Below are 25,024 nucleotides of genomic sequence, written 5' to 3'. Positions count from 1 at the left end.
GTGTTCTCCGACTGGTTTATGAATGTTATAATTCTTGACATCTGATTTGTGTCCATTTATTCTTTTACGTAGAGACTGTAAAAGAATAAATGGACACAAATCAGATGTCAAGAATTACAACATTCATAAACCAGTCGGAGAACACTTCAATCTCTCTGGTCACGCGATCACAGACATGAAGGTCGCTATCTTAAAACAAAAAAACTTCAAATCCAGACTCCAGCAAGAAACTGCTGAACTGGAATTCATTTGCAAATTGGATACTATTAATTTAGGCTGTAAAAGAATAAATGGACACAAATCAGATGTCAAGAATTATAACATTCATAAACCAGTCGGAGAACACTTCAATCTCTCTGGTCACGCGATCACAGACATGAAGGTCGCTATCTTAAAACAAAAAAACTTCAAATCCAGACTCCAGCGAGAAACTGCTGAATTGGAATTCATTTGCAAATTGGATACTATTAATTTAGGCTTAAATAGAGACTTGGAGTGGCTAAGTCATTATGCAAGGTAGCCTGTTTCCTCTTGTTTTTTCCTACCCCCCCCCCCCGATGTTCTGGTTTAACTTGGATTTTAACTTGAAGAGTGGTCAGTTTGGATGAGCTATTACCAGCAGGAGAGTGAGTTTGTGTGTGTATGGGGGTGGGGGGGATGTGAGAACCTGGATTTGTGCAGGAAATAGCTCAACTTGATTGTCATGCACATTGTGTAAAGAGTTGTCACTTTGGATGGGCTATCACCAGCAGGAGAGTGAATTTGTGTGGGGGGGGTGGAGGGTGAGAAAACCTGGATTTGTGCTGGAAATCACTTTAGATAAGCTATTACCAGCAGGACAGTGGGGTGGGAATAGGTATTGTTTCATATTCTCTGTGTATATATAAAGCCTGCTGCAGTTTCCACGATATGCATCTGAGGAAGTGAGCTGTAGCTCACGAAAGCTTATGCTCTAATAAATTGGTTAGTCTCTAAGGTGCCACAAGTCCTCCTTTTCTTTTTGCGAATACAGACTAACACGGCTGTTACTCTGAAACCTATGATTCTATGATATGCAGCATACATAGCTGCTTAGGGCACCTGAAAATTTGGGGCAGCCTGGGTCTTAGTGTCCACCCACCCCTCCTCTTCCTATCACTGTTCTGACCCTTCCTGCAGGCTCCCACAGCTGGCTCCTGCAGCCTGGTGAGTCTTTCTCCAGAGGGGATCTAGTAACTTAAAAGTGAAAAAGTCCTCCAGCTTTCCAGACCTATTCACACCACACTGAAACCGTTAAGGAGCCATTCAAGTGGTAATGAAGCCATTTAACAGGCATTTGCCAAACCCAGGTATATACCCTCAGTTTCTGAATTTACTGACAAAAACAGTTGTGCATTACTGTAATATTTACTCAGAACATGTCAGTCTTCAGGACCTTAGTTTAAAATTTGCTTTAAAAATATTTCATTAGAAGATTGCTGAAGATTACAAAATCACATCTCTAAAAAATCCTTGGATAGATTTTTAGATGCACAATCTGAGTATTCATCTTTAGCCTTAAATGCTTGGATCTTCAGACATATAGTTTTTTAAATAAATCCTTCAAAAGACCACCCTTACCTAAAATACACATGTTAATTTTAATTACTATAGTACAAAAAACTTGCTTCCAAAGTCTTCCTGTCCTTTCTGTCCATCCTTTTCTTCCTTCACTCCCCTGTTGAAGAGAGCCCTTAAACACACAACATCCCTTTCCTTCCAGATAGCTGGACAAACGAGTTTCCCCTTCTCTACTTCTGACTATTTGATGAACTCATTTTAAGAGAATCCTCCAGCAAAATCAATACCTTAGTAAGATATAAAATCCTTTGTTATGCCTAAAATTTTTGGAAACATATTTTTTAAAGTTGGTGAAATTTCATAAACATGTCTATTGTTATGGAGATTACACAAAGTAAATTAGTGTTCCCTTTTTCTAAATGCAGTGAACATTGTTATGAACACACTAACCCTCTGTGACTGCTTAATTTAAAATAATGTCTTTGTTTCAGTGAATTAAATATGTAGTAATCTGGAATGATTACTTTATGAAGGCTTAAGAGTACATTTAAAATATAAAATCAGTTTAGAAATACTGATTAAGAAAATGTGAAACAGAGAAGAGCTGCATCATGTATTCCATAATATTTAATGTTGTATTCAGCAGGACAGCTGATTTGCCCTCAAAGTTTTTGCAAATAAATCTCTGACAAACTTGAGGGTATATCAAAAAACCTGTGACTGCCATTTTTTATTCCCAAGATTAGTGCTTTTAATTAGGTACCTTCTCCATGTCCAGTCTTTACCTTCACCTACTGGCATGCAGTGGAAAATATGCTCCATTTTCTTTAGAAATAAATTGCAGAAGAGTGTTTTTTCAAATGTCATTTGCTTCATTTGGGCTCAGGGATTTGGCTGGAAGGGGGTGAGCAGGGAGGGGGAGGGAATAGGAAGAGGGAGACCATGGGGAGAGGGTGGGGCTTGGGCAGACTGATGGTGGGCCTGGGGCAGAGTAGGGCGGGGCCACAGGCAGAAGAGGTGGGCTGGGGAGCTAGCCTCCCCAAGCGGCAGCTTCACCCACCACCCATGACAGCAGATAAGAACGGGTCGGCTCCCGCACACCCAGGGCGCGCTGCAGTCTCCTTAGGCAGAGGCCGTATTCACAGAGCCAAATGCACCAGCGCCGCACATTCTGCGTGAGGGAGAGGGTACAGGGGTCTCTGCAGGGAACTATGACTCTCCATCACCATGAGGCAGACCGGGTGGCTCCTTTGCTGCCTTCCCCTCTCACCCCCGGGTTGTGAGCCCGGGCTGCCGTCGGGCATAGGGGCACCAGTTTAATAATACTGTGTTCAGCCCCATAAATCCTAAGTACGGCCCTGGGAGTCAGCCAAGAAAAGGGCAGGACTGGCCTCTGGGGACCTGAAAGCAAGGTCCCTCAGCTTGGGCCTTTCCCTCTCCAAAGGTGACTTCCAGTTTGTAGAGTTTTGAACTCTATGTGAGATCAGTCACCACTTGGCCAGCTCTGCTCTGGCTGCTAGTCCGGGGCTGCTGCCTGCTGTGAATGTGTCTGAGCACTGGGGTGGGAGATTAAAATCCAGATTTTACTATACTTTTGTAATCTCCACCTTAAACCCTACACCCCTTTGTAGTGAGGGGAAATCCTGGCACCAGAAGCAGCCTGACTCCTATATGAAGAGGACACCTGCCAGCAGTGGTTGTCAGCCCTCTGCAGTGACGGAGGAGTCCAGAGCCATCTCTGAACCTGAGGATCTGTGGCGGAGTTGTGAGTCTCCATCTTTTAGTTAGCTAGTCAGGGAAATAGTTTGGGAGACCACTTACCAGGAGCACCATTTCGGGGGGTGCAAGGGGGGCTCAAGGCTCCCCCCCACCATTTTCATATTGGAGGTTTGCTAACAGCACATGCCCTAGCCCCAGACGGAGCTCTTAACTGCAACACAATTTGAGCGTGATATGTAATGAGTTCTCAAAAAGAAAAGGAGTACTTGTGGCACCTTAGAGACTAACCAATTTATTTGAGCATAAGCTTTCGTGAGCTACAGCTCACTTCATCTGATGCATAAAAGTGGAACCTGTAATGAGTTCTGTGCTGCTCCAAGCTTCTGCCTTTGCGGCAGGGAGTTTGTTTATAAACAGAGGCAGGGTGATTAACATAACAAAAGGCTTGTCATTAAATTAAATTAAGGATCGTTAGATGATCCTGAAAGCATTGCCAGGCACTCCAGTTAAAAAATAGGAAACAAAGAGTAGGAATAAATGGTAAGAATAGAAAGAGGTAGTGGTGCCCCCCAGGAGTCTGTACTGGGACCTGTGCTGTTCAACATATTCTTAAGTGATCTGGAAAAAGGGGTAAACAGTGAGGTGGAAAAATTTGCAGATGATACAAAATTACTGAAGATAGTTAAGTCCAAAGCTGACTGCAAAGAGTTACAAAGGGATCTCACAAAACTAGGTGACTTGGCAACAGAATGGCAGATGAAATTCAATGTTGATAAATGCAAAATAATGCACATGGCAAAATATAATCCCAACTATACATACAAAATGATGGGGTCTAAATTAGCTGTTACTTGTCAAGAAAGAGAATTTGTGGATAGTTCTCTGAAAATATCTGCTCAATGTGCAATGGCAATCAAATAAGCTAACAGAATACTGAAAATCATTAGGAAAGGGTTAGATACTAAAACAGAAAGTATCATATTGCCTCTATATAAATCCATGGTACACCCACATATTGCATACTGCGTGCAGATTTGGTCATCCCATCTCAAAAAAAGATATATTGGATTTAGAAAAGAAACAGAGAAGGGCAACAGAAATGCTTAGGGGTATGGACACCTTCCATATGAGCAGAGATTAAAAAGACTGGGACTTTTCAGCTTGGAAAAGAGATGCCTAAGGGGGGATATGATAGAGGCCCATAAAATAATGAATGGTATGGGAAAACTGAATAAGGAAATGTTATTTACTCCTTCACACAACACAAGAACTAGGGGTCACCCAATGAAATTAATAGGCAGCAGATTTAAAACAAACAAAATAAAAGTATTTCTTCATGGTCAACCTGTGGAACTCATTGCCAGGGCATGTTGTAAGGCCAAAACTATAACAGGGTTCCAATAAGAACTAGATAAGTTCATGGAGGATAGGTCCATCAATGGCTATTAGTTGGGGTGGGGGGCATGATCCAACACCATATTCTGAGTGTCCCTAACCTCTGTTTGCCAGAAGCTGGGAATGGGCTTTGGGATGAATCATTTTGATGATTGCCATATTCTGTTCATTCATATTGGTCACTGTTGGAAGACAGGACATTGGGCTACTTGGACCACTGGTCTTCCCCCGTATGGCCATTCTGATGTTCTTATATAGATCCCAGATGTATGTGCCTCCCACTGTGACCCACTAGACCCCACTCCCCTCCCAGAGATGAGACAGAACCCAGGAATCCTGACAGGGGCTCTCTCTCCACAGAGTTAGTAATGAAGTAAGAATATACATTCAAATTTTAAACCTAACCAGTGTCCCTTAGGTGACTTGCCACAAGATATCAGAATATGTTAGTATTAGTGCTGAGTGGGTCTAATATTTATTTAATTTTCTTTCTTTTATGTAGAATTAAATACAGTACTCCTGTCAGCTAATTGTTATCTGCCAAAAAACTTCAGTTTTCAAGTGCCTAAGTAAGCCCCTGGAATCACAGTTAAAAGTTGCACCACCCTACCAAAATCTGAAATGGTGCCCTGCCACCTCCTCAACTGTGTCCTCAAACCAGGGGGTAAGGGATTGGGGATTTTGTTACCTGCTGCCTATTAAATCTGCAGAGGGACTTACCACATTATCCCACTTGTGAGTCTCTTGAGCTGTACTGAACCCAGTCAGCCACATTGCTAACAGCTGCACAGATGATATTGTCGTCACAGATCATCAAGAGCCCCTACAAACTACAGAACACTAATTTTACGTTAGCTATATCAGGTCGCATGACTGGGGAAATTCACGGATATTGCAGGGGCCCTGGTGACCCTGAGAATAGTATTTTACCTTGATATATTTATCTTCTGTTTAATAATAATTACTGTCTTAAATATATTGTATGTGTTTGTGTTATTTCATGGAAGTCTCCAACTAACTGGCAAGTAAGTGGTGGTTACCCAGTGATTAGGATTTTCCCCTCAAGCTGCCCTGGTGACCCTGCCAGGAAGGAGCAAGGGAGTGGAGGCACCACCAAATAAATTCAGATGGGAAGAAAAAGAAGTTACACCCTGCTGAATGTATGGCGGGATCCAGAAGAACCCAGGCCTGTTCATCAAAACCCATAAGGAGATTGGCGCTAAAGGAGGTAACCAAATGGATAGGGGGCACTACATACAATTTGATGTTTCTGAATTTTTAAGAATCAGGATAAAGAACAATCTTTTGGGAGAAACACACAGGTGTGGTACAATAAAACAGAAAGTTTGAATATCCAATATTTCTGGATATTATTGGAGCAGGAAACAAGGTCCAGAGACAAAGGAATTAGCTGCAATGTAGGATTCCAGAACAAAACCTCAATTTAACATTTTTAAACATGCCTCTAGGATACGAAGATCACTAAAATCTACATAAATAAATAGGCTTCATTCTTCCAAGGCCCTGTACAAGCAGCATGTCTCAGGATTGGGTCAGTCAAGACAAGACTGACTCAGGGTTATCTGGACATAGCTAAACTGAGACACTCGGTCCAGCCCATCTTTGGCAGAATTCCAGCCCAACTAAGACTGTGTGGTCTATCTCTATGTTATCCTAGAGATTCCTGTAAGTTCTCAAAATTGACCATCTGGTTATAAATCTAAGGTCTCAGGAGCTTGTTGGAATAACAACATTCATCAAGAAAGAAAGGGAAATTAATCGAGGAAAATATTTTCCTTCAGTTGCATAGTTATCTGCTAAATGTTTTTAATTCCAAAAGTGTAGTTGAATATTATGAGGTAAGTCCTCATCTAGACATACCAGTTCAAATTCACTGGGTAGCAGAGACCTTTGGTTTATTGACAGTCATTTTATAAACACAGCTATTATTTGAGTACTAATACGCACAAAGGTTGATTTTAATATTAATTCACCATTGATATAATTCAGACTGTTTTCTCATTTTATTTTCTATTTCTTTAAAAACATGCTGGGCTTATTTGGACTGTATACAAAGCTCATAGTTAATTCCAAAACTGGAGTTCTTAAAGGAGCCTGATGGCATTAGGTGCAAAACCCCCAATTAATTTCAAGGGGAGTTGGGCACCTAACTTCCTTAAATTCCTTTAAGGATTCCAGCCTAATCCCTACAAATAGAGGGCTATAAAGAAGCACTTGTCAGCCACAGCACCAAAAACAGAGCCACCACAGACCACATTATATTTCCCACTGTGCAGATACAAGAGCTATTCCTAAGGGAATTCCACACCAGTGCACATGTGCAGAATTCACATCTGTCACACATTTCTTTGCTTCCCTGAAGAAAAATGACTTTCTGACAGGGAAGCAAAGGGAAGCAGCAAGAGTGGTCATGTGCCCCTTCCAAGCAGCGCAGGCATGTCATTTCAGGTGCCAAGAGCAGTCGTTGGAGAGAGAAATCACTGGGGGAGTGAAGTGTCTAGGGACACCCCAGCTGGTGCTGGATCAGACCCACCAGGAGCCGGGGCCAGGTCAGACCCATCCCCCATCCACCCAACCCCTGTGCATCTGGACCCCCTATAGTCAGACCCCCCTCAATAAGTCTCACTTCCTGCACGCAGAACCCCACTACCAAGCCCCCCGGGCCCCCCTGCTGAACCCCACCCGCTGCATCCAGACCCCCACCCCTGCACCCAGACCACCTCTGCCAAGCCCCACCCCTCAGTACCCAGAACCCCCCACACCCCTACGGAACCCCTGTGCATCCAGATTTCCCCCTGCACCTAGACCCTCACTGAACCACCCACTCGCAGACTGCCCGACACAGAATCCTCTCACTCCACACCTGGATCCCCCCACACTAAGCCCCTCCACACTTCCCAGGCTGAAACTGCATGCCCACATCTGGTGCGCCTGGTGTGGAGGGACAGGGACTCAGGGTGTTTCTGGGGCAGGCTTGGCCCTTGCGCTGCATGAGGGTCAGGTGCAGCCTCACTGCTGAGTCTATGTCCTGGGGAGATGGGGGGAAAGCAGGGTAATCTCTGTGCAGTCAGTGGCTCCCTACTGCCATGCTGGAGCCTCCACATTTATTTATTGACAAATAGAATGTGGAGAATTTTAAAATATTGTGCACAGAACTTTTATTTTTTTGGTGCAGAATTTTTAATTTTTTGGTGCAGAATTCCTTCAGGAGTAAAGAGCAGGCAAGAGACAGTGCAAAGTCTCTCCACCCCGCCTTCCATACTTGATCAGGAAGCAACTACAGACCTAGGCTCTGATCCTGCAGAGACTTATGGAAGACAAGCTGGATGAGGCTTTTTTAAACAACTAACAAAATCATCCAAAGCACAGGACTTGGTGGTGATGGGGGACTTCAACTACCCAGACATCTGTTCAGAAAATAATACAGCTGGGCACAGATTATCCAACAAGTTCTTGGAATGTATTGGAGACAATATTTTAGTTCAGAAGGTGGAGACAGTTACTAGGGGAGAGGCTGTTTGACAAATAGGAACTGGTTGAAAATTTGAAAGTGGAAGATAGCTTAGGTAAAAGTGGACATGAAATGGTAGAGTTCATGATTGTAAGGAATGGTAGGAGGGAAACCACCACAATAAAGATAAATTTCAGGTTTCAGAGTAGCAGCCGTGTTAGTCTGTATTCGCAAAAAGAAAAGGAGTACTTGTGGTACCTTAGAGACTAACAAATTTATTTGAGCATAAGCTTTCGTGAGCTACAGCTCACTTCATCAGATGCATATGCTTATGCTCAGATAAATTTGTTAGTCTCTAAGGTGCCATAAGTACTCCTTTTCTTTTTGCGAATAAAGATAAAGGATTTCAAGAAGGCAGACTTTAACAAACTCAGGAAGTTGGTAGGTAAGATCCCCTGGGAAGCAAGTATAAGGGGAAGAAGAGTTCAAAAGAGTTGGCAGTTTTTCAGAGACATTATTAAGGGCAGAAGAGCAAACTATCCCACTGTAAAGGAAAGATAGGAAGTATGGCAAGAGACTACCCTAGCTTAATCAAGAATTCTTCAATGATCTGAAACTCAAAAAAGTCCTACAAAACATGGAAACTAGGTCAAATTACAAAGGATGAATATAAACAAATAACACAGATATGTAGAGACAAAATTAGAAAGGCTGAGACATGAAATGAGATTAAACTAGCTGAAGACATAGAGGGTAACAAGAAAACATTCTATAAATACCTTAGAAGCAAGAGGAAGGCCAAGGACAGGGTAGGCCCATGACTCAAAGAGGGGGAAAAAACAATAATAGTAAATGTGGAAATGGCAGAGGTGTGAAATGACTTCTTTGTTTCAGTTTTCACCAAAAAGATTAGTAGTGATCGGGTGTATAACATAGTGAATGCCAGTGAAAATGAGGTAGGATCAGAGGCTAAAATAGGGAAAGAACAAGTTAAAAGTTACTTAGACAAGTTAGATGCCTTCAAGTCACCGGGGCCTGATGAAATACATCCTAGAATACTCAAGGAGCTGACTGATGAGGTATCTGAGCCATTAGCAATTATCTTCAAAAAGTCATAGAAGATGGGAGAGATTCCAGAGAACTGGAAAAGGGCAAATATAGTGCCCATCTATAAAAAGGGAAATAAGGGGAATTACAGTCCAGTCAACTTAACTTCAGTACCTGGAAAGATAATGGAGCAAATAATTAATCAATTTGCAGACACCTAGAAGATAATGAAGTGATAAGAAACAATCAGCATGGATTTGTCAAGAACAAATCATGTCAAACCAGCCTAATAGCTTTCTCTGACAGGGTAAAAAGCCTTATGGATGGGGGGAAGAAGTTGATGTGGTAGATCTTGACTTTAGTAAGGCTTTTGATACTCTCTCACATGACTTTCTCATAAACAAACTAGGGAAATACAACCAAGATGGAGCTTCTGTAAGGTGGGTGCATAACTAGTTGGAAAACCATTCCCAGAGAGTAGTTATCAGTGGTTCACAGTCAAGCTGGAAGGGCATAATGAGTGGGGTCCCGTGGGAATCAGTTCTGGGTCCGGTTCTGTTCAATATCTTCATCAATTATTTAGATAATGGCCTAGTTTACACTTATAAAATTTGCGGACATACCAAGTTGGGAGGGGTTGAAATTCCTTTGGAGGACAGAATTAAAATTCGAAATGATCTGGACAAACTGGAGAAATGGTCTGAAGAAAACAGGATGAATTTCAATAAGGACAAATACAAAGTACTCCATTTAGGAAGGAACAATCAGTTGCATACATATAAAATAGGAAATGACTGCCTAGGAAGGAGTACTGCAGAAAGGGATCTGTGGGTCATAGTGGACCACAAGCTAAATATGAGTCAACAGTGTAACGCTGTTGCAAAAAAAGCAAACATCATTCTGGGATGTATTAGCAGGAGTGTTGTAAGTAGGACACGTGAAGTAATTCTTCTGCTCTACTCTGTGCTGATTAAGCCTCAACTGGAGTATTGCGTCCAGTTCTGGGCGCCACATTTCAGGAAAGATGTGGACAAATTGGAGAAAGTCCAGAGAAAAGCAACAAAAATTATTAAAAGTTTAGAAAACATGACTTCTGAGGGAAGATTGAAAAAATTGGGTTTGTTTAGTTTGGAGAAGAGAAGACTGAGAGGGGGCATGATAACTGTTTTCAAGTACATCAAAGGTTGTTACAAGGAGCGGGGGGAAATTATACTTCTTAACCTCTGAGGAAAGGACAAGAAACAATGGGCTTAAATTGAAGCAAGAGAGGTTTAGGTTGAAAATTAGGAAAAATGTCCTAACTGTCAGGGTGGTTAAATACTGGAATAAATTGCCCAGGGAGGTTCTGGAATCTCTGTCATTGGAGATTGTTAAGTGCAGGTTAGACAAACATCTGTCAGGGATGGTTTAGATAATTCTTAGTCCTGCCATGAGCTGAGGGGACTGGACTAAATGACCTCTCGATGTGCCTTCCAGTCCTACAATTCTACGATTCTATGATAAAGTTAACTGTATGTTCTGTGGGTAGTGCTAACAAAGCAACACAACTACTCACAGAGCAGAAAATTCAACATAAGCATGAATTTTTGCAGAATCAGGGTCCTATCTTCGCACTTCTTGAGCTAAAGAGCTGGGGAGGTGTGGGTATGTGGGGGGAAATGGTCAGGTGCCACCTGGGACAGCACCTGGGGTCTCAGAAGGGGTGGGCTTTGGCTCTACTACCTCTTCCACATTGTCTGGCAGAATGATGCTGATGGCAGACCTAAGTGTATGCTTCCCTCTAAAAAGTAGGGGTAGGAGCCACATTAAAGTATGCTCCTTCCAATTCCTAAAGGATTCAGACAGGAATAACGCCCCAGGGCACTGGCAATGGTGGAACTGCCTTTCCCAGCACTGCTGTTTCGAGCCACAAGGCAGCTGCATTATAGTAAGATCAAATTCATATCACAGACCAAACAAGTTCCCACATGACTAGTTGGCAAAAATTAAACAATCAGATCTCCCCTTGAATGACTCATCTGACCTTTAATGCACAAAAGCTTCCCCTCATTTCTGTTTTAACTGTAAACACATTTGTACTTGCTTACACTGTAGAGCTTGCTGAGAGTGTATACAACACATTTGCAGCAGACTTCTGCACTTCTAGTCATGAAAAGAAGCCTCTATCTGCCTCTTGCAGCCTCAGAACTCCTGGGTGACGTTTTACCCAGCCTTCCAGGCACTTTAGACTGTAAGGTCTCTGCCTCAGAGGCCTGTGTGGGCAGAGAGGGCATTCAGTCCACATGTTTGGGCTTAACCCAACTTTTGTGTTTCGTTTTCTACTTTTTTATTTTTAACTCTGTATTTTTAAACAACATGGGATAGATATGTATTACCAGAGGAAAAAGAAAAGGAGTACTTGTGGCACCTTAGAGACTAACAAATTTATTTGAGCATAAGCTTTCGTGAGCTACAGGTCACTTCATTGGATGCATGCAGTAGAAAATGATGAGTGATTTTAAAACATTTTGGACCCAACTCTGATCCCAGTTATAATAGAGGAAACATACTACAATCTACTGAAGGTAATGGGTTTACTCTACATGTACAACAATTTAAATGAGATCAGAATTTGGCCCTTTGTTTCTCTGATATGAAATCAGTATGTTAAGCCTAGGATTTTCAAAGGTGCCTAAGGGAGGGATTCACCAATTCCCACGGAATTTCAATGGCAGATAGGCACCTAACTCTCTTACAATCCTTTGAAATTTTGTAGGCAAGCACATAATACTGACATTAAACTGTAATTCAGAAATAAACCATAAGCTAATGCCTACGATTTCTCATAGAATCAAAAACTTACAAATCATTAAATTTCTCCAGTATTACATCTGGTGTGAACACATCCAATATTCCAATAACCTAAAAACAGGAGAGAGAAAAAACAGAAATATATGGATTAAGATTTCATCAACACAAAATTCCCAAGCCACATAATAAATGAAGAAATATAGTGTAGAACATTACCAAAATGAGACATTAATTACAAACATAAAAATGAGAAGTAGCTTGCCTATAGCAAAGCACACAACTTCTAGTGCAAATGAGGTTTGTCACCCATTATCCATCAATTTTCACCTCCATCACTAGGTCTGCTTGACCTAAGGATAAACAAGCTTTAAATGTACATTTTTTATATATATATAAGCAAGGCTGAGTGATAATTATATAAAACAGCTGATAAAACCAAACAAACTAATGCTGTATACCATGCTGTACACACAGGAATAGTCCATCATTGTTATTCAGTCACTTCTGGGGAAAAGTGAGCCAACTGTGGGTCAATGCATAGTAACACAAAATAATTTAGGATAGCAAATAAAATGAATTTTCCAAATTCATCTGCAGGGAAATTTTGGTAGACAGAATATAATTCCCAGAATGGAATTTGGTCAGGACCCTGGGACTAAACTTGTTTATTCCTGTGAAAAGCGATAATTGGCCTTAAGTGACCATAAGTCATCAAGAATACAATTGGGAATTTAACTCTATATCTTGGACTGCTGCACGCGGCTCCCCAGGCCGAGGGGAGGGAGGGGGCGGCGGGGAGCTGCCACGGGGGGGGACGGGACTCCCTGGGCCGAGGGGAGGGGGCAGCGGGGGCAGGGAGCTGCCGCAGGGGGGCTCCCCGGGCCGAGGGGAGGGGGCGGCGCAAGGTGGAAGTTTCACCTAGAGCGCGAAACCTCCTTGCACCGGCCCTGGAAGCACCAGAGAAGGGGGTCGGCTTATGAACGGGTATAGAAAGGGAGAGGTGGGACAAAGCCCCTCCCTCCAAACAGAGGGAGCAAGGAGAGGCAGCACAGCCAGCACAGCCAAAAGGGAAGAGGAGGGGCCAGAGTCTCTGCTTCTGGCCATGCTGCTGTCCCCCCAGCCTCTGAAGCAGCTGCAGCCATGCCGCTCGGCCCCGCCCCCCCGGGGCAGGCTGTGGCCGCGCCGCCCGGCCAACCGGAGCACCCTGCAGCCATGCCACCCGGCCCAGCCTGCTGGAACATGCTGCGACCGCACCACCTGGTCTGGCCCACCGGAGCAGGCTGCGGCCACGCTGCCCAGCCTGCCAGAGCAGCTCCAGCCAGGCCAGAGACATCCTCCCCTGACCCTCCCCAAATAAGGTGGGAAGGGATGGGATAGGGAGAGTGTGGGGGACCCTGGCTACGAGTGGGGTCGTGGGGGGTGGTCACAGGGGTTACTCGCCTGACCTCCAGCTTCTCCCCGCCCCAAAATTTCCCGACCAGTTCCTGTCCCGGCCCCTCAGGGTAAGCAGCTGGCACGCCGGGACACTTGTTTACTTAGGTTTACCTCCATGCCTGTGGACGCTCGAGGTAAACAAACCATGTCTGCCTGCCAGTGGCTTATCCTGATGGCCTGGGAGCCAAAGTTTGCTGACCCCGGAATTATAGGGTCAGCTTATGAATGGGTCATAAAAGTTTTCCATTTTTACTTATCCCTCTTGGGGGGGGGGTCGGCTTATAAACGAACCAGCTTATGATCGAGTATATACAGTAGTCTTTTTGGAGCCATGAAAAGAACAATAAAAAAATGAAAGAACTGCTCCACAAAACATTAGTAAGACCCATTACTAGACAATCAAAAATAAAGTAAAAGAGGATGTATGTATTCAAAACCATGCTTTAAAGTACTGAGGTTATAGCAAATATTTTATTTTTCAGATTTCTACAGCAGAGTTTTATAAATATCCACCACAGAAACTTTTCACTCATGATGCAGAAAGTGACACCGAAGCTGAATCATGGAATTTTAAGGGCTTTGCTTCTAGTTAAAACTTTGCATGTGCACTTTTCTAAAGCTGCATCTTGCCGAGTCTACGTTTCAAAAATTCTTAATATATATGTAGCTAGCATCTAAAGAGTGTGTTATTATAAATGGAAAGTTAGTATTTGAACTTCAGCCTGGCCACCAAGTGCCTTCTCTTCCCATTAAAACCCACTACTTCCTGGGAAGAAGCGTTCCTTGTCCTCTAACTAATACACTTTCTGTGTCCTCATTTACCTGAACTGTTGCCCTGTGTCTTGTCTATTTTAGATTGTAAGCTACATGATGGTGACAGCGAGCTTCAGCAGGAAAAGTAATTGATACCGCAGAAGATGAGGCAATGTATGGATGCTGCACCACATGGATTTGCAAAAAGTATCCTTAAGGCAAACAAAGCCTGGGAACCTGTATTATATGCTCCTTTTCTTGTTGTGAAACATGGGAAGCTGGAAAAGGTATTTCAACAGAAAATACCAGCCAAAAATCAAGGAGATTAGTAAAGCTCATTAAAATTCCTCTTCATCTCCCATTAAAGTCAGCGGGAGTATATTAGTTACTTGGACTATCCTGTTAGTTAACAACAGGATTTGTCCTGAGAGGCAAAGAACTGAGCTCATACTTTTCAGGTAAACTGGCAAACTAATTGAGACAAGCTTGTCATCAGTCTTTGTCGTTGCAAATCCTCGGAATTGAAAAGACCGGGGAAAGAGCAGCAACTCCATTCAAAAGACCAATGTAGAGAGCAAAATGGGAACTGAACACAGAATATTTTTATAAACATGCAATGGATGGTTGTCCCTCTTTTATTGTCATACCCATTTGATTTGATAAACTAGTTTATTCTTTTTCATAATGGATTTTCTAAAGCAACATCATTGAAACTGACATGGACAAGTCACACTAAAAATAATTAATCATTTATAAATATCAAAGAGAGAACTCCGGTTCCTTTTCATCAGTGACCTTTATTTAATAGCTATGTTTCAGAGTGTTTTTTCCAAACTAGAATATAGTTATTAATATTTCCATTTATGTTACAGCCTGCTGCAGATACATTACAAACAAGAGGATACAAAATAAAATAAATACTCTAAGGAAGATATAATTTCGGTGACTAATGTAAATATAAGAAAAATTACTGGTTAGTATGTTGGAAATATTCTTCTCCATAACACCCTGCAAAAACATTTGTTACCATGGAATGCCATTCCTCTATTAAATATAAGGTTCTTAAACATAATGACTGACATAAAGACCAGTTTGGATAGTAAAGCACAAACGACACACGGTGCTTATTTCTTTTATAACTTGATATGTATAAAATAAAATAGAAAATACCTTGACGTTATCAACAATGATAAAGAGGACAGGTCACTGATACAGTGTGATCTGGAAGACTCAGTAAGCTGGGCACAAGCAAATAACATGCATTTTAATACAGCTACATGTAATGTATACATGTAGGAGAAAAGAATATAGGCCACACTTAGAAGATGGAGGACTTTATCCTGGGAAGCAATGGTGCTGGAACCGGGAAAGGGAGCAGTGGGCAATCCCCCCCACACACACACTTTTAAAAGTGGGAGGGCCATGCCCCACACTTTTTAACAAAAGAAACATATGAGTTTGCCCCCCAAGAGGTGACCCATGCCTGCCCATAGTGGGCACAGTGAGGGCAGTGGTTTCAACCGATGTTACTGAGCATGCTCAGTCCATCTGAGCATGCTTAGTACAAGCCAAGCAGCAAATCTGTGTGGGCATGCTACCCTGCATCCCGCCCCCCACTTCTACAAAGGTTCCGGTGCCCTTACTGGGAAGTGGTGACTGAAAAAGATTTGGGGTCATGGTGGATAATCAGCTGAACATGAGCTCCCAGTGCAAAGCTGTGGCCAAAAGGGCTAATGCTATCTTTGGATGCATAAACAGGGGAATCTCAAGTAGGAGCACAGAGGTTATTTTACCTCTTTCTTTGGTACTAGTGCAACCCTACTGAAATACTGTGTCCAGTTCTGGTGTCCACAATTCAAGAAGGATGTTAATAAATTGGAGAGGGCTCAGAGAAGAGCCAAGAGAATGATTACATGATTAGAACATATGCCTTATAACGATAGACTCAGGGAGCTCAATCTATTTAGCTTAAGAAAGAGATGGTTAAAGGATGACTTGATCACAGTCTTTAAGTACCTACAAGGGGAACAAATATTTCCTAATGGACTCTTCAATCTAGCAGACAAAGGTATAACAAAATCCAATGGCTGGAAGTGGAAGCTACCCAAATTTAGACTGGAAATAAGGAGCAAATGTTTTATAGTGAGGATAATTAACCACTGGAACAATTTACCAAGGTTTATGGTGGAGTCTCCATCACTGACACTTTTTAAAATCAAGACTTTTTAAAAATATATGCTCTAGTTCAAAAGGAATTATTTTCGAGACCTTCTATAGCCTGTGTTATACAGGTCAGACTAGATGATCACAATGGTCCTTTCTGGCCTTGGAATCTATGAAAAACATTCTTCAATTATATTTTGATTGCTTCACCAGAGCACTTGCTGTTATTAGAGATGCAAGTTCTGTGGACAAGGAATGCTACTATAAGATACCACTGGAAAAGGTCTATGTCTATGGTAGACATTAGCAGTGATGCTCTCCACCAGGGTCTCACTTTTACCAATCAGTTTTTAAGATGAGATTTCTGGCATTCAGTAGCACAATGAGGTGAGTACGCCATCAACCCATGGCCATCTGAGTGATTGTTTTTTTTATCCGGTGTTCATTGGTTCCTTGTAAACTCAGTGAAAGTCCCTCCACCATCCCTTTAAAGACAGATCCAAAGTGGAGTGAATGGTATGGGAGAAAAAATCAAACTCAGATTTTTTTGTTCAATATTAGTGTCTTGTGTAGCCCCCGCTTTCTCCTTCCCTGATAGAGTAGGAGGAGCTACTCTGAGGATAAAGTAGTATCACTGATCTTGAAAATCTGGAGTGCAAGGTAACAAAGATAATAGCAATAAAATTAAATTGCTCTCAGGAATCGTTAGCAGCAGCCTGCAACACCATGTTTAAGGATATTTCCAGAAGAACAGATTCTGAAAGAAAGTCTAGGGATAGAGAAGACAAGACAGTCAACACTAAATTGTTAAAAGAATTGATTCCTGGCAAACAAAAAGATGGATTTCTTTACATACCACTGTGACACAGAGACCCCTTGGCAAAGGGTTCTCTGTTCTTTGCAAACAACTCTCACCCCAGACCTGACAAACTCACAACACCAAACACATCTTACAGGGTGTATATCCTTGAAGAGTAACACGAAAGGTATGTACAGAAAGCTCATAACTGGTCAAGACTCATAATCATTGTATGTATGGGTAATATTTAAGGATTTATATTGAAAGTATGCTCCGTGGACTTGGAGTAAAAGTTAGGCCTTGTTTACACTGCAGAGTTTTAGCGATGAAACAGTGGAGGTGCACACTGCAAGGCCCTTTTCGGCAACAAAGCTCCTCAGTTTCAGCAACAAAATAAAACCACCTCAATGAGAGTCATAGAGCTTTATACGCAAAAGTTTAGTTGCCAAAATGCCAGTGTAGACACTGCACTTGATTTTATCACTTTAATTGAGGGTCTCCCACAATGCTCATCCTGACCGCTCTGGTCAGCAATTCCAACTCCGCTGCCCTGCTGCCAGGTAAGCAACCATCTGCCCCATCTCCTTTAAAGCCCCAGGAATTTTTGAAATTCCACTTCCTGTTTGCTCGACATGGAGAGCTCACATCTCACATCGCGTCTTCCCAGCTGACCATGGTGACTCCACACAGCAAATGCTCTTCTGCTTGAACCAGAGCTGCCGGATCTGCTCAGTATTTGGGGAGAGGAGGCTGTGCAGTCCCAGCTGCGCTCCAGCCATTGGAATTTCTATACCTACGGGCAGATTTCTTGAGGCTTGTGTGAAAAGGGCTATGATCAGGACACGCTGCAGTGCAGAGCAAAGATCAAGGAGCTAAGGTATGCGAACTGGAAGGCAAGGCAGGAAAACCATTGCTCTGGTGCTGCGCCTCAGACCTGCTGTTTTTACCAGGAATTGGACGCTATCCTTGGTGGCGACCCCACCTCCACTGCCAAGAGTCCTTTGGATACTTCATTGGGGAAGGAACTGGCAGAAAATGGACCTAACCCAGAGGATGAAGTCATTGACGAAGAGGTGGAGGCAGACAACGATATGGAGCCAGGGCCGGATTAACCCATAGGCTAATAAGGCTATAACCTTAGGCCCTCCTATTTTTAGGCCCTAATGTAAGCCCTCCATTCCATACTGAAGTAACAGCTGAGCGACGGTAGCAGGGCCATCGGAAATTTTTTTGTCTTATTAGATATTGCTTTGTACAAATTAATCCATCAAGATTGTGAATTCAATTTATGGTGGTTGTGATTTTGTTTTTGTTGGTTAAGGAAGTGGTTGTGGCCCAAGCAATATTGAACTTTGTACACAGTAGGCCTACACTGGACAACAGAAACTATGTCAAAGAAAGGAGGATAGCAGAAATTGAAGGAGGCCAAAGAAAGATGGTAAAGACAAGATGTAGTGCTGAAAGGTGTTCCTTCTCTCCTAACTATTTTTTCTCCTACTTAGTCTGGTGGTGAAGGAGGCCAGGTGAATACCAGCCCAAGTGAACCTGCTGCGCCTGCACCTGATGAAAAGGAGCAACCTCCTGTGACTTCTCTAGCTGCAGTCTCGTCCCACTCTTCTGAAGACTTTCCCAGTGATAGTAACACAAAAATATCCTTCTCCAACGATTCAGGCGGGTGGGACATGACTTCTCAAGATCTCATGGCACACTGGACTGAGAAGGGCCAACAGAAATGCCAGAATCTAGATGCTGACTTTTCATTGACAAACCGAGAGTACAACCAATCAAAATAGTTATCTGACCAAATCAATGTTTGAATATGTGAAGCCTAACAAACAGATTGGCAAGCGAGAATGGCTCATCTATTCACCTTCTAAGAAGAAAGCGTACTGTTTTTATTGACACCTGTTTTCTGATACCAAAAAGTGGGGAATGTTCTGTGGAGGCTGGAAGAATACTGCATACATTACCAATCATGCAATGAGTGAGCAGCATACATTGTCAGTTAGCAGCTACCATGCCTGAAAGAAAGTTAGTGGCAGAATTGAAGAATGTTCTCAGACGCATAGTTGAAACCATAGTTTTTCTTGCTGAGCATGGTCTGCAATTCCGTGGCTCAGATGAGAGCTAATCGCTAAGTTTGACCGTTTCTTAGCTCAGCACATCAATGAACACGCAAATCGTGGAAAAGGCCATACATTTATCAAAGACTGATGTTATTTTTTTATTTATTTTTAAAGCTAAAGCTAAGATTAAGGTAAATTACATCAAGATTAAAAAATTGAGTAGATTCTCTCTCCTGAATTTTAGCATTTGTGGCTACATAGTTTCAAAATGTTCCTTAGCTTAAGTAACTCTTACAAAGAACGTTGGAACCTACCTTTAATTGTTATTGTTCATTTATCAGTATCCATCAACATTTATGTATGGAACATTTGTGTATAGCATTATAGATGTGCATGGTGCTTTATGGAGTAAAAATATGGGGGTAAAATTCTGGCTCCCCGAAGCAAAAATCCCACTGACTTCAATGAACCCAGACTTCCACCCAGAGTCCCTGCCCTACCTTACAATTTAGGGGGCTGATTCTGCAAAAGCTTACTACTGAGCTGCATAATACCATGAAATAGTCTCAGTGGGTGCTCTAGAGAGTGCTTTCAAGTTCAGATCATAGATTAGAGAAAACATTACATGACACAGGAGGATTCCAAGAGAATGAGGGAGAGAAACATGCATCCGATGAAGTGAGCTGTAGCTCACGAAAGCTTATGCTCAAATAAATTGGTTAGTCTCTAAGGTGCCACAAGTACTCCTTGTTTTTTGCGGATACAGACTAACACGGCTGCTACTCTGAAACCTGCAAAATAAAGGTTACTTATTTTCACAAGACACATTCTGTTAATTCTTTTTAAAAACTGTTATAGTATTCATTTAGAAGACACGAGGGAGAGAAATCACAGCCTATTTAAAGGATGTAGAAAGTTGAAATGTTGGGAGGTTGCATTTCAGAATCTGAGTCACAACTTCAAGGTGTTCTATACCAAGCCCCACTAGCCCAAGTCTGTCAGCCCTGGCTGGGAGGCTTGCTCCAAAATACTGTTGTAGACATACCTGGTGAGGAAACCAGTTCACACATCTGATGAAGTGAGCTGTAGCTCAAGAAAGCTCATGCTCAAATAAATTGGTTAGCCTCTAAGGTGCCACAAGTCTTCCTTTTCTTTTTGCGAATACAGACTAACACGGCTGTTACTCTGAAAACAGTTCAGGAAAACATCCCTAATTGAGGAAAGCACTTAGCACATGTTTAACTGTAAGTATGTGCTTAGATCCCATTGTTAACATGCTTAAGTGCCTACCTGTATCAGGGCACATAAGGAAGCAAGGGATACCTGTGGCCAAAGACAGACTAACATCTAAGTGTGGCCCAGCTGATGAAAAACAGCTTCAAATCTGCAGATATGTTTCCATGGCAATTGTGGAACAGATCAGTTGAATTCTTCAGTGCTCTCATAATGCATTACTGCCTGTGGTGAAGGAGGGTGAGGGAGCCAGGCCTCCTCTCTGAAACTTCAAATTCCTTTTTCCTAAAGAGATTTGTGCTTCAGCATGACTCTCTTGTTTTATAGGTAAGAATCCTTCTGAGCATACCTAGGCTGTGATGTAATTACAATATGAGTGTATATTCCATTTATCAGCAATATTTGCAAACTTCACTGAGGGTGCAGACATCTTTGGGCCCAATTCCTTATAATTCCTAAAAACCTACCACACAGTAGGGAAAACTTTAAAAGTTTGTGCAGTTTCTAGCAAAAGTATTCTCCATTACATCTCTCACAAACGGCTACAATCTGTCTGAGAACATTTCTAAAATATCTGTAGCCATATATGCATATTTCTGATCAAATACCACTTTCAAACAGTTGATGAAATACAGTATGCCACAAAAACTCACATGCTTTTTTTTTTTTTTTTGCATGCAAAAGTGGCAATATGAATAACACAAGACTGGAGGGATTGGGAACTTCCCCAAGCGATGTAGTTATACTGATGTAAATGTATAGTGTAAACTTGGCCTAAGTCTGCTCTGGATAAAAGTATCTAATGGTATGTCAAGTGTTAGCTATTAACACTGACACCTTGGTTCCAATGACAGGTTTCAGAGTTGCAGCCGTGTTAGTCTGTATTCGCAAAAAGAAAAGGAGTACTTGTGGCACCTTAGAGACTAACAAATTTATTTGAGCATAAGCTTTTGTGAGCTACAGCTCACTTCATCGGATGCATTCAGTGGATTTCCGATGAAGTGAGCTGTAGCTCACGAAAGCTTATGCTCAAATAAATTTGTTAGTCTCTAAGGTGCCACAAGTACTCCTTTTCTTCTTGGTTCCAATGTTCAGCTTCACTGGCATGTCAGAACCAATCTAAGAGCTACAAACCCTTAGCTTTCTTGGAGTGCTGTTGCTCTATGACTTCACAAAGCAGGCTGGGGAGCAGCTCAATCTTGGCTGCTTCTCCAAACTCTCCTCCTCCTCCTTTCTTGCATTCTCCTACTGGGCAGCTAAAAAAAATAATTCAATATAAAGCTGACAGTGTGTTACAATTGAAGACCATTCACAACTGTTTTATTCCTTTCAGCTGCAGAGGGTACAACTGAGTGGGAGTGGCCACAAAGGTATTTGTAACTTTGGCTAGTAGCCTTCCTCAGGTCAGTGTGCGCTGGGGATGTTTTCCCAAGTGGTGGCTAGAATGAAAGCCTTTTTGTGAGCTATTAAGAAACCAAGTACTGAATTTGTGGAAATCAAATTTAAAAGCAAAGTCAGACCACTGGAAATGAGTGTCAACTATTTAAAAGGAGTGAATAGGACATATAGAGTAAGGGAGCAGCACAATAAATTCCATGAGACCTGGCTCCTCTACATGCAACACTTGAATTTAGAAGACTAGAATTTTATGACAATAGGAACAGAGATAAAGGAACAGATATTTTACAAAACAGCTGTTGCTCTATTGATCCTATCAACACTTTCTAAAGCATGCCTTTATTCATAACTGGACATATCCTCGCTACTAGGAATGGTGGGTTATGAATGAAGCAGGACATCTGTCTCATAGCCAGGGATGTGTCCCAATATGGATACCACCCTTTACTGGTATAAAAGATTCCTGTTATTCAAAATGTTTGAGTGACTGATATATTGACTCTGCCTTGCATTATGGCTTGATGAACAATGAACACTGTTTATAATTTTATTAGTTCATATTAAATAAAATATAACTATCAAATGAAAAAAAGTTATACCACCATCATTTCAGCACTGTAGAATTACTATAGGATTTCTGATGTAGGTTTTGTCATATCCTCTGTTATTTCTGTCTGATAAGGAGTTTTTATTTCCAAGATTGTCCATACTTCTGTTTCTAGCAAACTTTGTATTTTACATATATATTTGAAGATGGTCTGGATAAATTTCAAGCCAGATTTGTTCATCAAACTTCATTGTTTACCAACCATGTGATCAGAATGGCCAGATGTTGCAGTATGATCTGTGTGGGTGGACCCTTGCACCCCTGCAGAGCCCCAGTGACTCTAACAGGACTTTACACACACAAGAATCCACCCAGATCAGACTGCAGGACTGAAGGATGTAAATTAAATTTTTTAAAGTATCTGAATAGATAAAACAATGTAATTGGATAAAGACTTCAGAAGCGTCTTTGAGCAGATATGTAATCCCTTTTTTGAATGTCAAATTACACTTTTCTGCAATATGCTGATTGTTTTCTGTATACTAGATTTTAACTATAAGGGCAACCCCACTTTTCTTTATTCCCCACTATTTATTCTTTATTAAAGTGGCAGCGCTCTAACGTTGGCTGTGTAGACATACCCTTAGACTAATAAATATTTTATTACAAGTACTGACAATTCAGGCTGGTGCTCTTTATTTACGATCAAGTCCCCACCACCAGTTTCCAACTATATACAGGCTTCTTATAGCGGCTTGGTCTACCACAGGCCTGGCCAGCAACAGACTAGGAGACTCCCCACCTCCCTCTGAGCCTGACCTTCCCCTCTTGCTCTCACTTCCTCCCAGCCTTATAGCTCCTGCTAATGAGGCTGGCAGGTGTGACCAGTTACCAGGCAAGCATCAGGCTATCTACCCAGACCCAATCCAATCCCCCTGATTGGGGCTGCAGTGGCAGGAGCTGATTAAGGCCTCTCTAGCAGCACCCTGCGACAATAACCAAGAAGAAAAAGTAGCAGAGCAATCAGGAGAAAACTTCCCTACCCAGTCATAGATTCACTACTGTCCTGAGAGCTGAAGGAGATGATGGTCTTTGTAAAATAAAAGCACATCAGGACTCATGTGAATATTGCATGCTGACTTGTGTGGTGACAAAGTAACACTCCAGCAACATCACCAAGGGGTGATGTCAATATGCCTACAGACTCTCAAGTCAGGCTTGAGTAGCTCCAATTCTTTTCTCTGAGAGGTCTCAGAAGGTAATATTTGCTTTCTCATCTGCCCTGAGGGCTCTTTTCTGTGATGTACTGCAGGGTTCTATTCTGTCACTTATCCTGTTCAGTGTGTATATAGGGCCAGTAGGGCAGATAGAAGGAAGGTGTGGGTTGCAGTAACATCAGTATGCTGATGACCCTCAACTCTACATCTCTGTTTGATTGGATCAAGTTTGTGCAATTGATTTGCTTTCCTCGTGTCTAACCAAGCTTGGGGCTTGGATGACAGCTAGTTAGCTGAAGTTTGGTCCAGAAAGGTAAATTGGTAAGTTATCACTTCCTTTGTTGGTTTTTGACAGAAGTGACATGTCACTGCACTGAAGATTTTCCAGCCTTTTGTTACGGAAGTTTATGACTTGGGGATTCTGTTAGATCCTTGGCTGTTCTGAATACACAGACAGCAGAGGTGCCAAGAATGCTTTTTTCCATCTGTTCTTGGCAAAAAAGTTATGAATGTGTCTTTTGAATGTGATCTCTCACTCTCCCATTCTTTTGTCACCTCCAGCCTACAATACTGCATTGCACTTTACTGGAGTCTAAACCTGATGTAGGTGAAATTTTAGCTGGTGCGGAAAGTGGCTGTCCAATTACATAGCAGTATTCCTTGCAGGGAGTCTATGCTCCAAAAACTGCACACTTTCATTACACTTCCTGTTGCAATCCAAGATGCATGTTTTGATCTATAACTTCCTTCCTGCTTTGGGTTTTATGTATCTTAGAAACTGCCACTCTTCCCATGTTTTAACTGGCAGTTGAGATCAGCCAAGATGTTTGGGCTGACAGTCCCAAGATTTGTTCAGCTGGGGACAGGGAGTTTCTCAGCAAAGGGCACTTTATTCTGGAACAAATTCCTCCCTTGGTCTGACATAACCTGAAATTATTTGCATTCAGGACATGTTGGACAGCCTATCTATTACTCAGGCATTTTGTAGGTAGATGAATGGTTGGACAGGGGAACATCAGTTTAGGTGGGATCGGGGCTATTTTAGCTTTGACACTGCCTCAGGATGAATTATTTTGTAAAATGCATTTTAAATTGTTCATGGATTTAGAGTTTCCTGATAGGCGCACTGTATAAGTCTAAACAAATAGCCCTACAATATGAGAATTTTGAAAAACACAGAGTTCAGTTTATTTAATATTTTCTATCTAAAAACTGGAGGGCTGTAGCTTACTAAGAAAAATATAGGGAGATTGTGAGCTGATTTTGTATCTAATACACACCTGAATTCTCTCCAAAAGTCAGGAAAAACTAAAATATTTCTTATATTATAAAACATACATTGCTTTTTGGACATGGGAATACACTAGAGAATGATCAGTAAATCAAACAATCAATAGGAGAACAGTATAGAACAGTTTCTTCTAAATAAATATTGAATATGAATCTCTAAAT

The 25,024-nt window shown here is 41.9% G+C and overlaps 1 protein-coding gene across 1 annotated transcript in view; it reads right to left on the bottom strand.

The window, feature by feature from the left end:
* MAPK12 (mitogen-activated protein kinase 12) overlaps positions 1-25,024 on the bottom strand; it is an 81,278-nt gene that overhangs the window by 44,651 nt on the left and 11,603 nt on the right. The window contains exon 3 of the mRNA XM_073328274.1: positions 12,015-12,073. Within this exon, the coding sequence (XP_073184375.1) occupies positions 12,015-12,073 (59 nt within the window). The remainder of the gene's footprint in view (positions 1-12,014; positions 12,074-25,024) is intronic.

Source organism: Lepidochelys kempii, chromosome 1 (assembly GCF_965140265.1).
Source record: "Lepidochelys kempii isolate rLepKem1 chromosome 1, rLepKem1.hap2, whole genome shotgun sequence".
Taxonomy (NCBI): Eukaryota; Metazoa; Chordata; order Testudines; family Cheloniidae; genus Lepidochelys; species Lepidochelys kempii.
The sequence above is the reverse complement of the archived record's forward strand: the minus strand, read 5'-3'. Positions and strand labels throughout refer to the sequence as shown.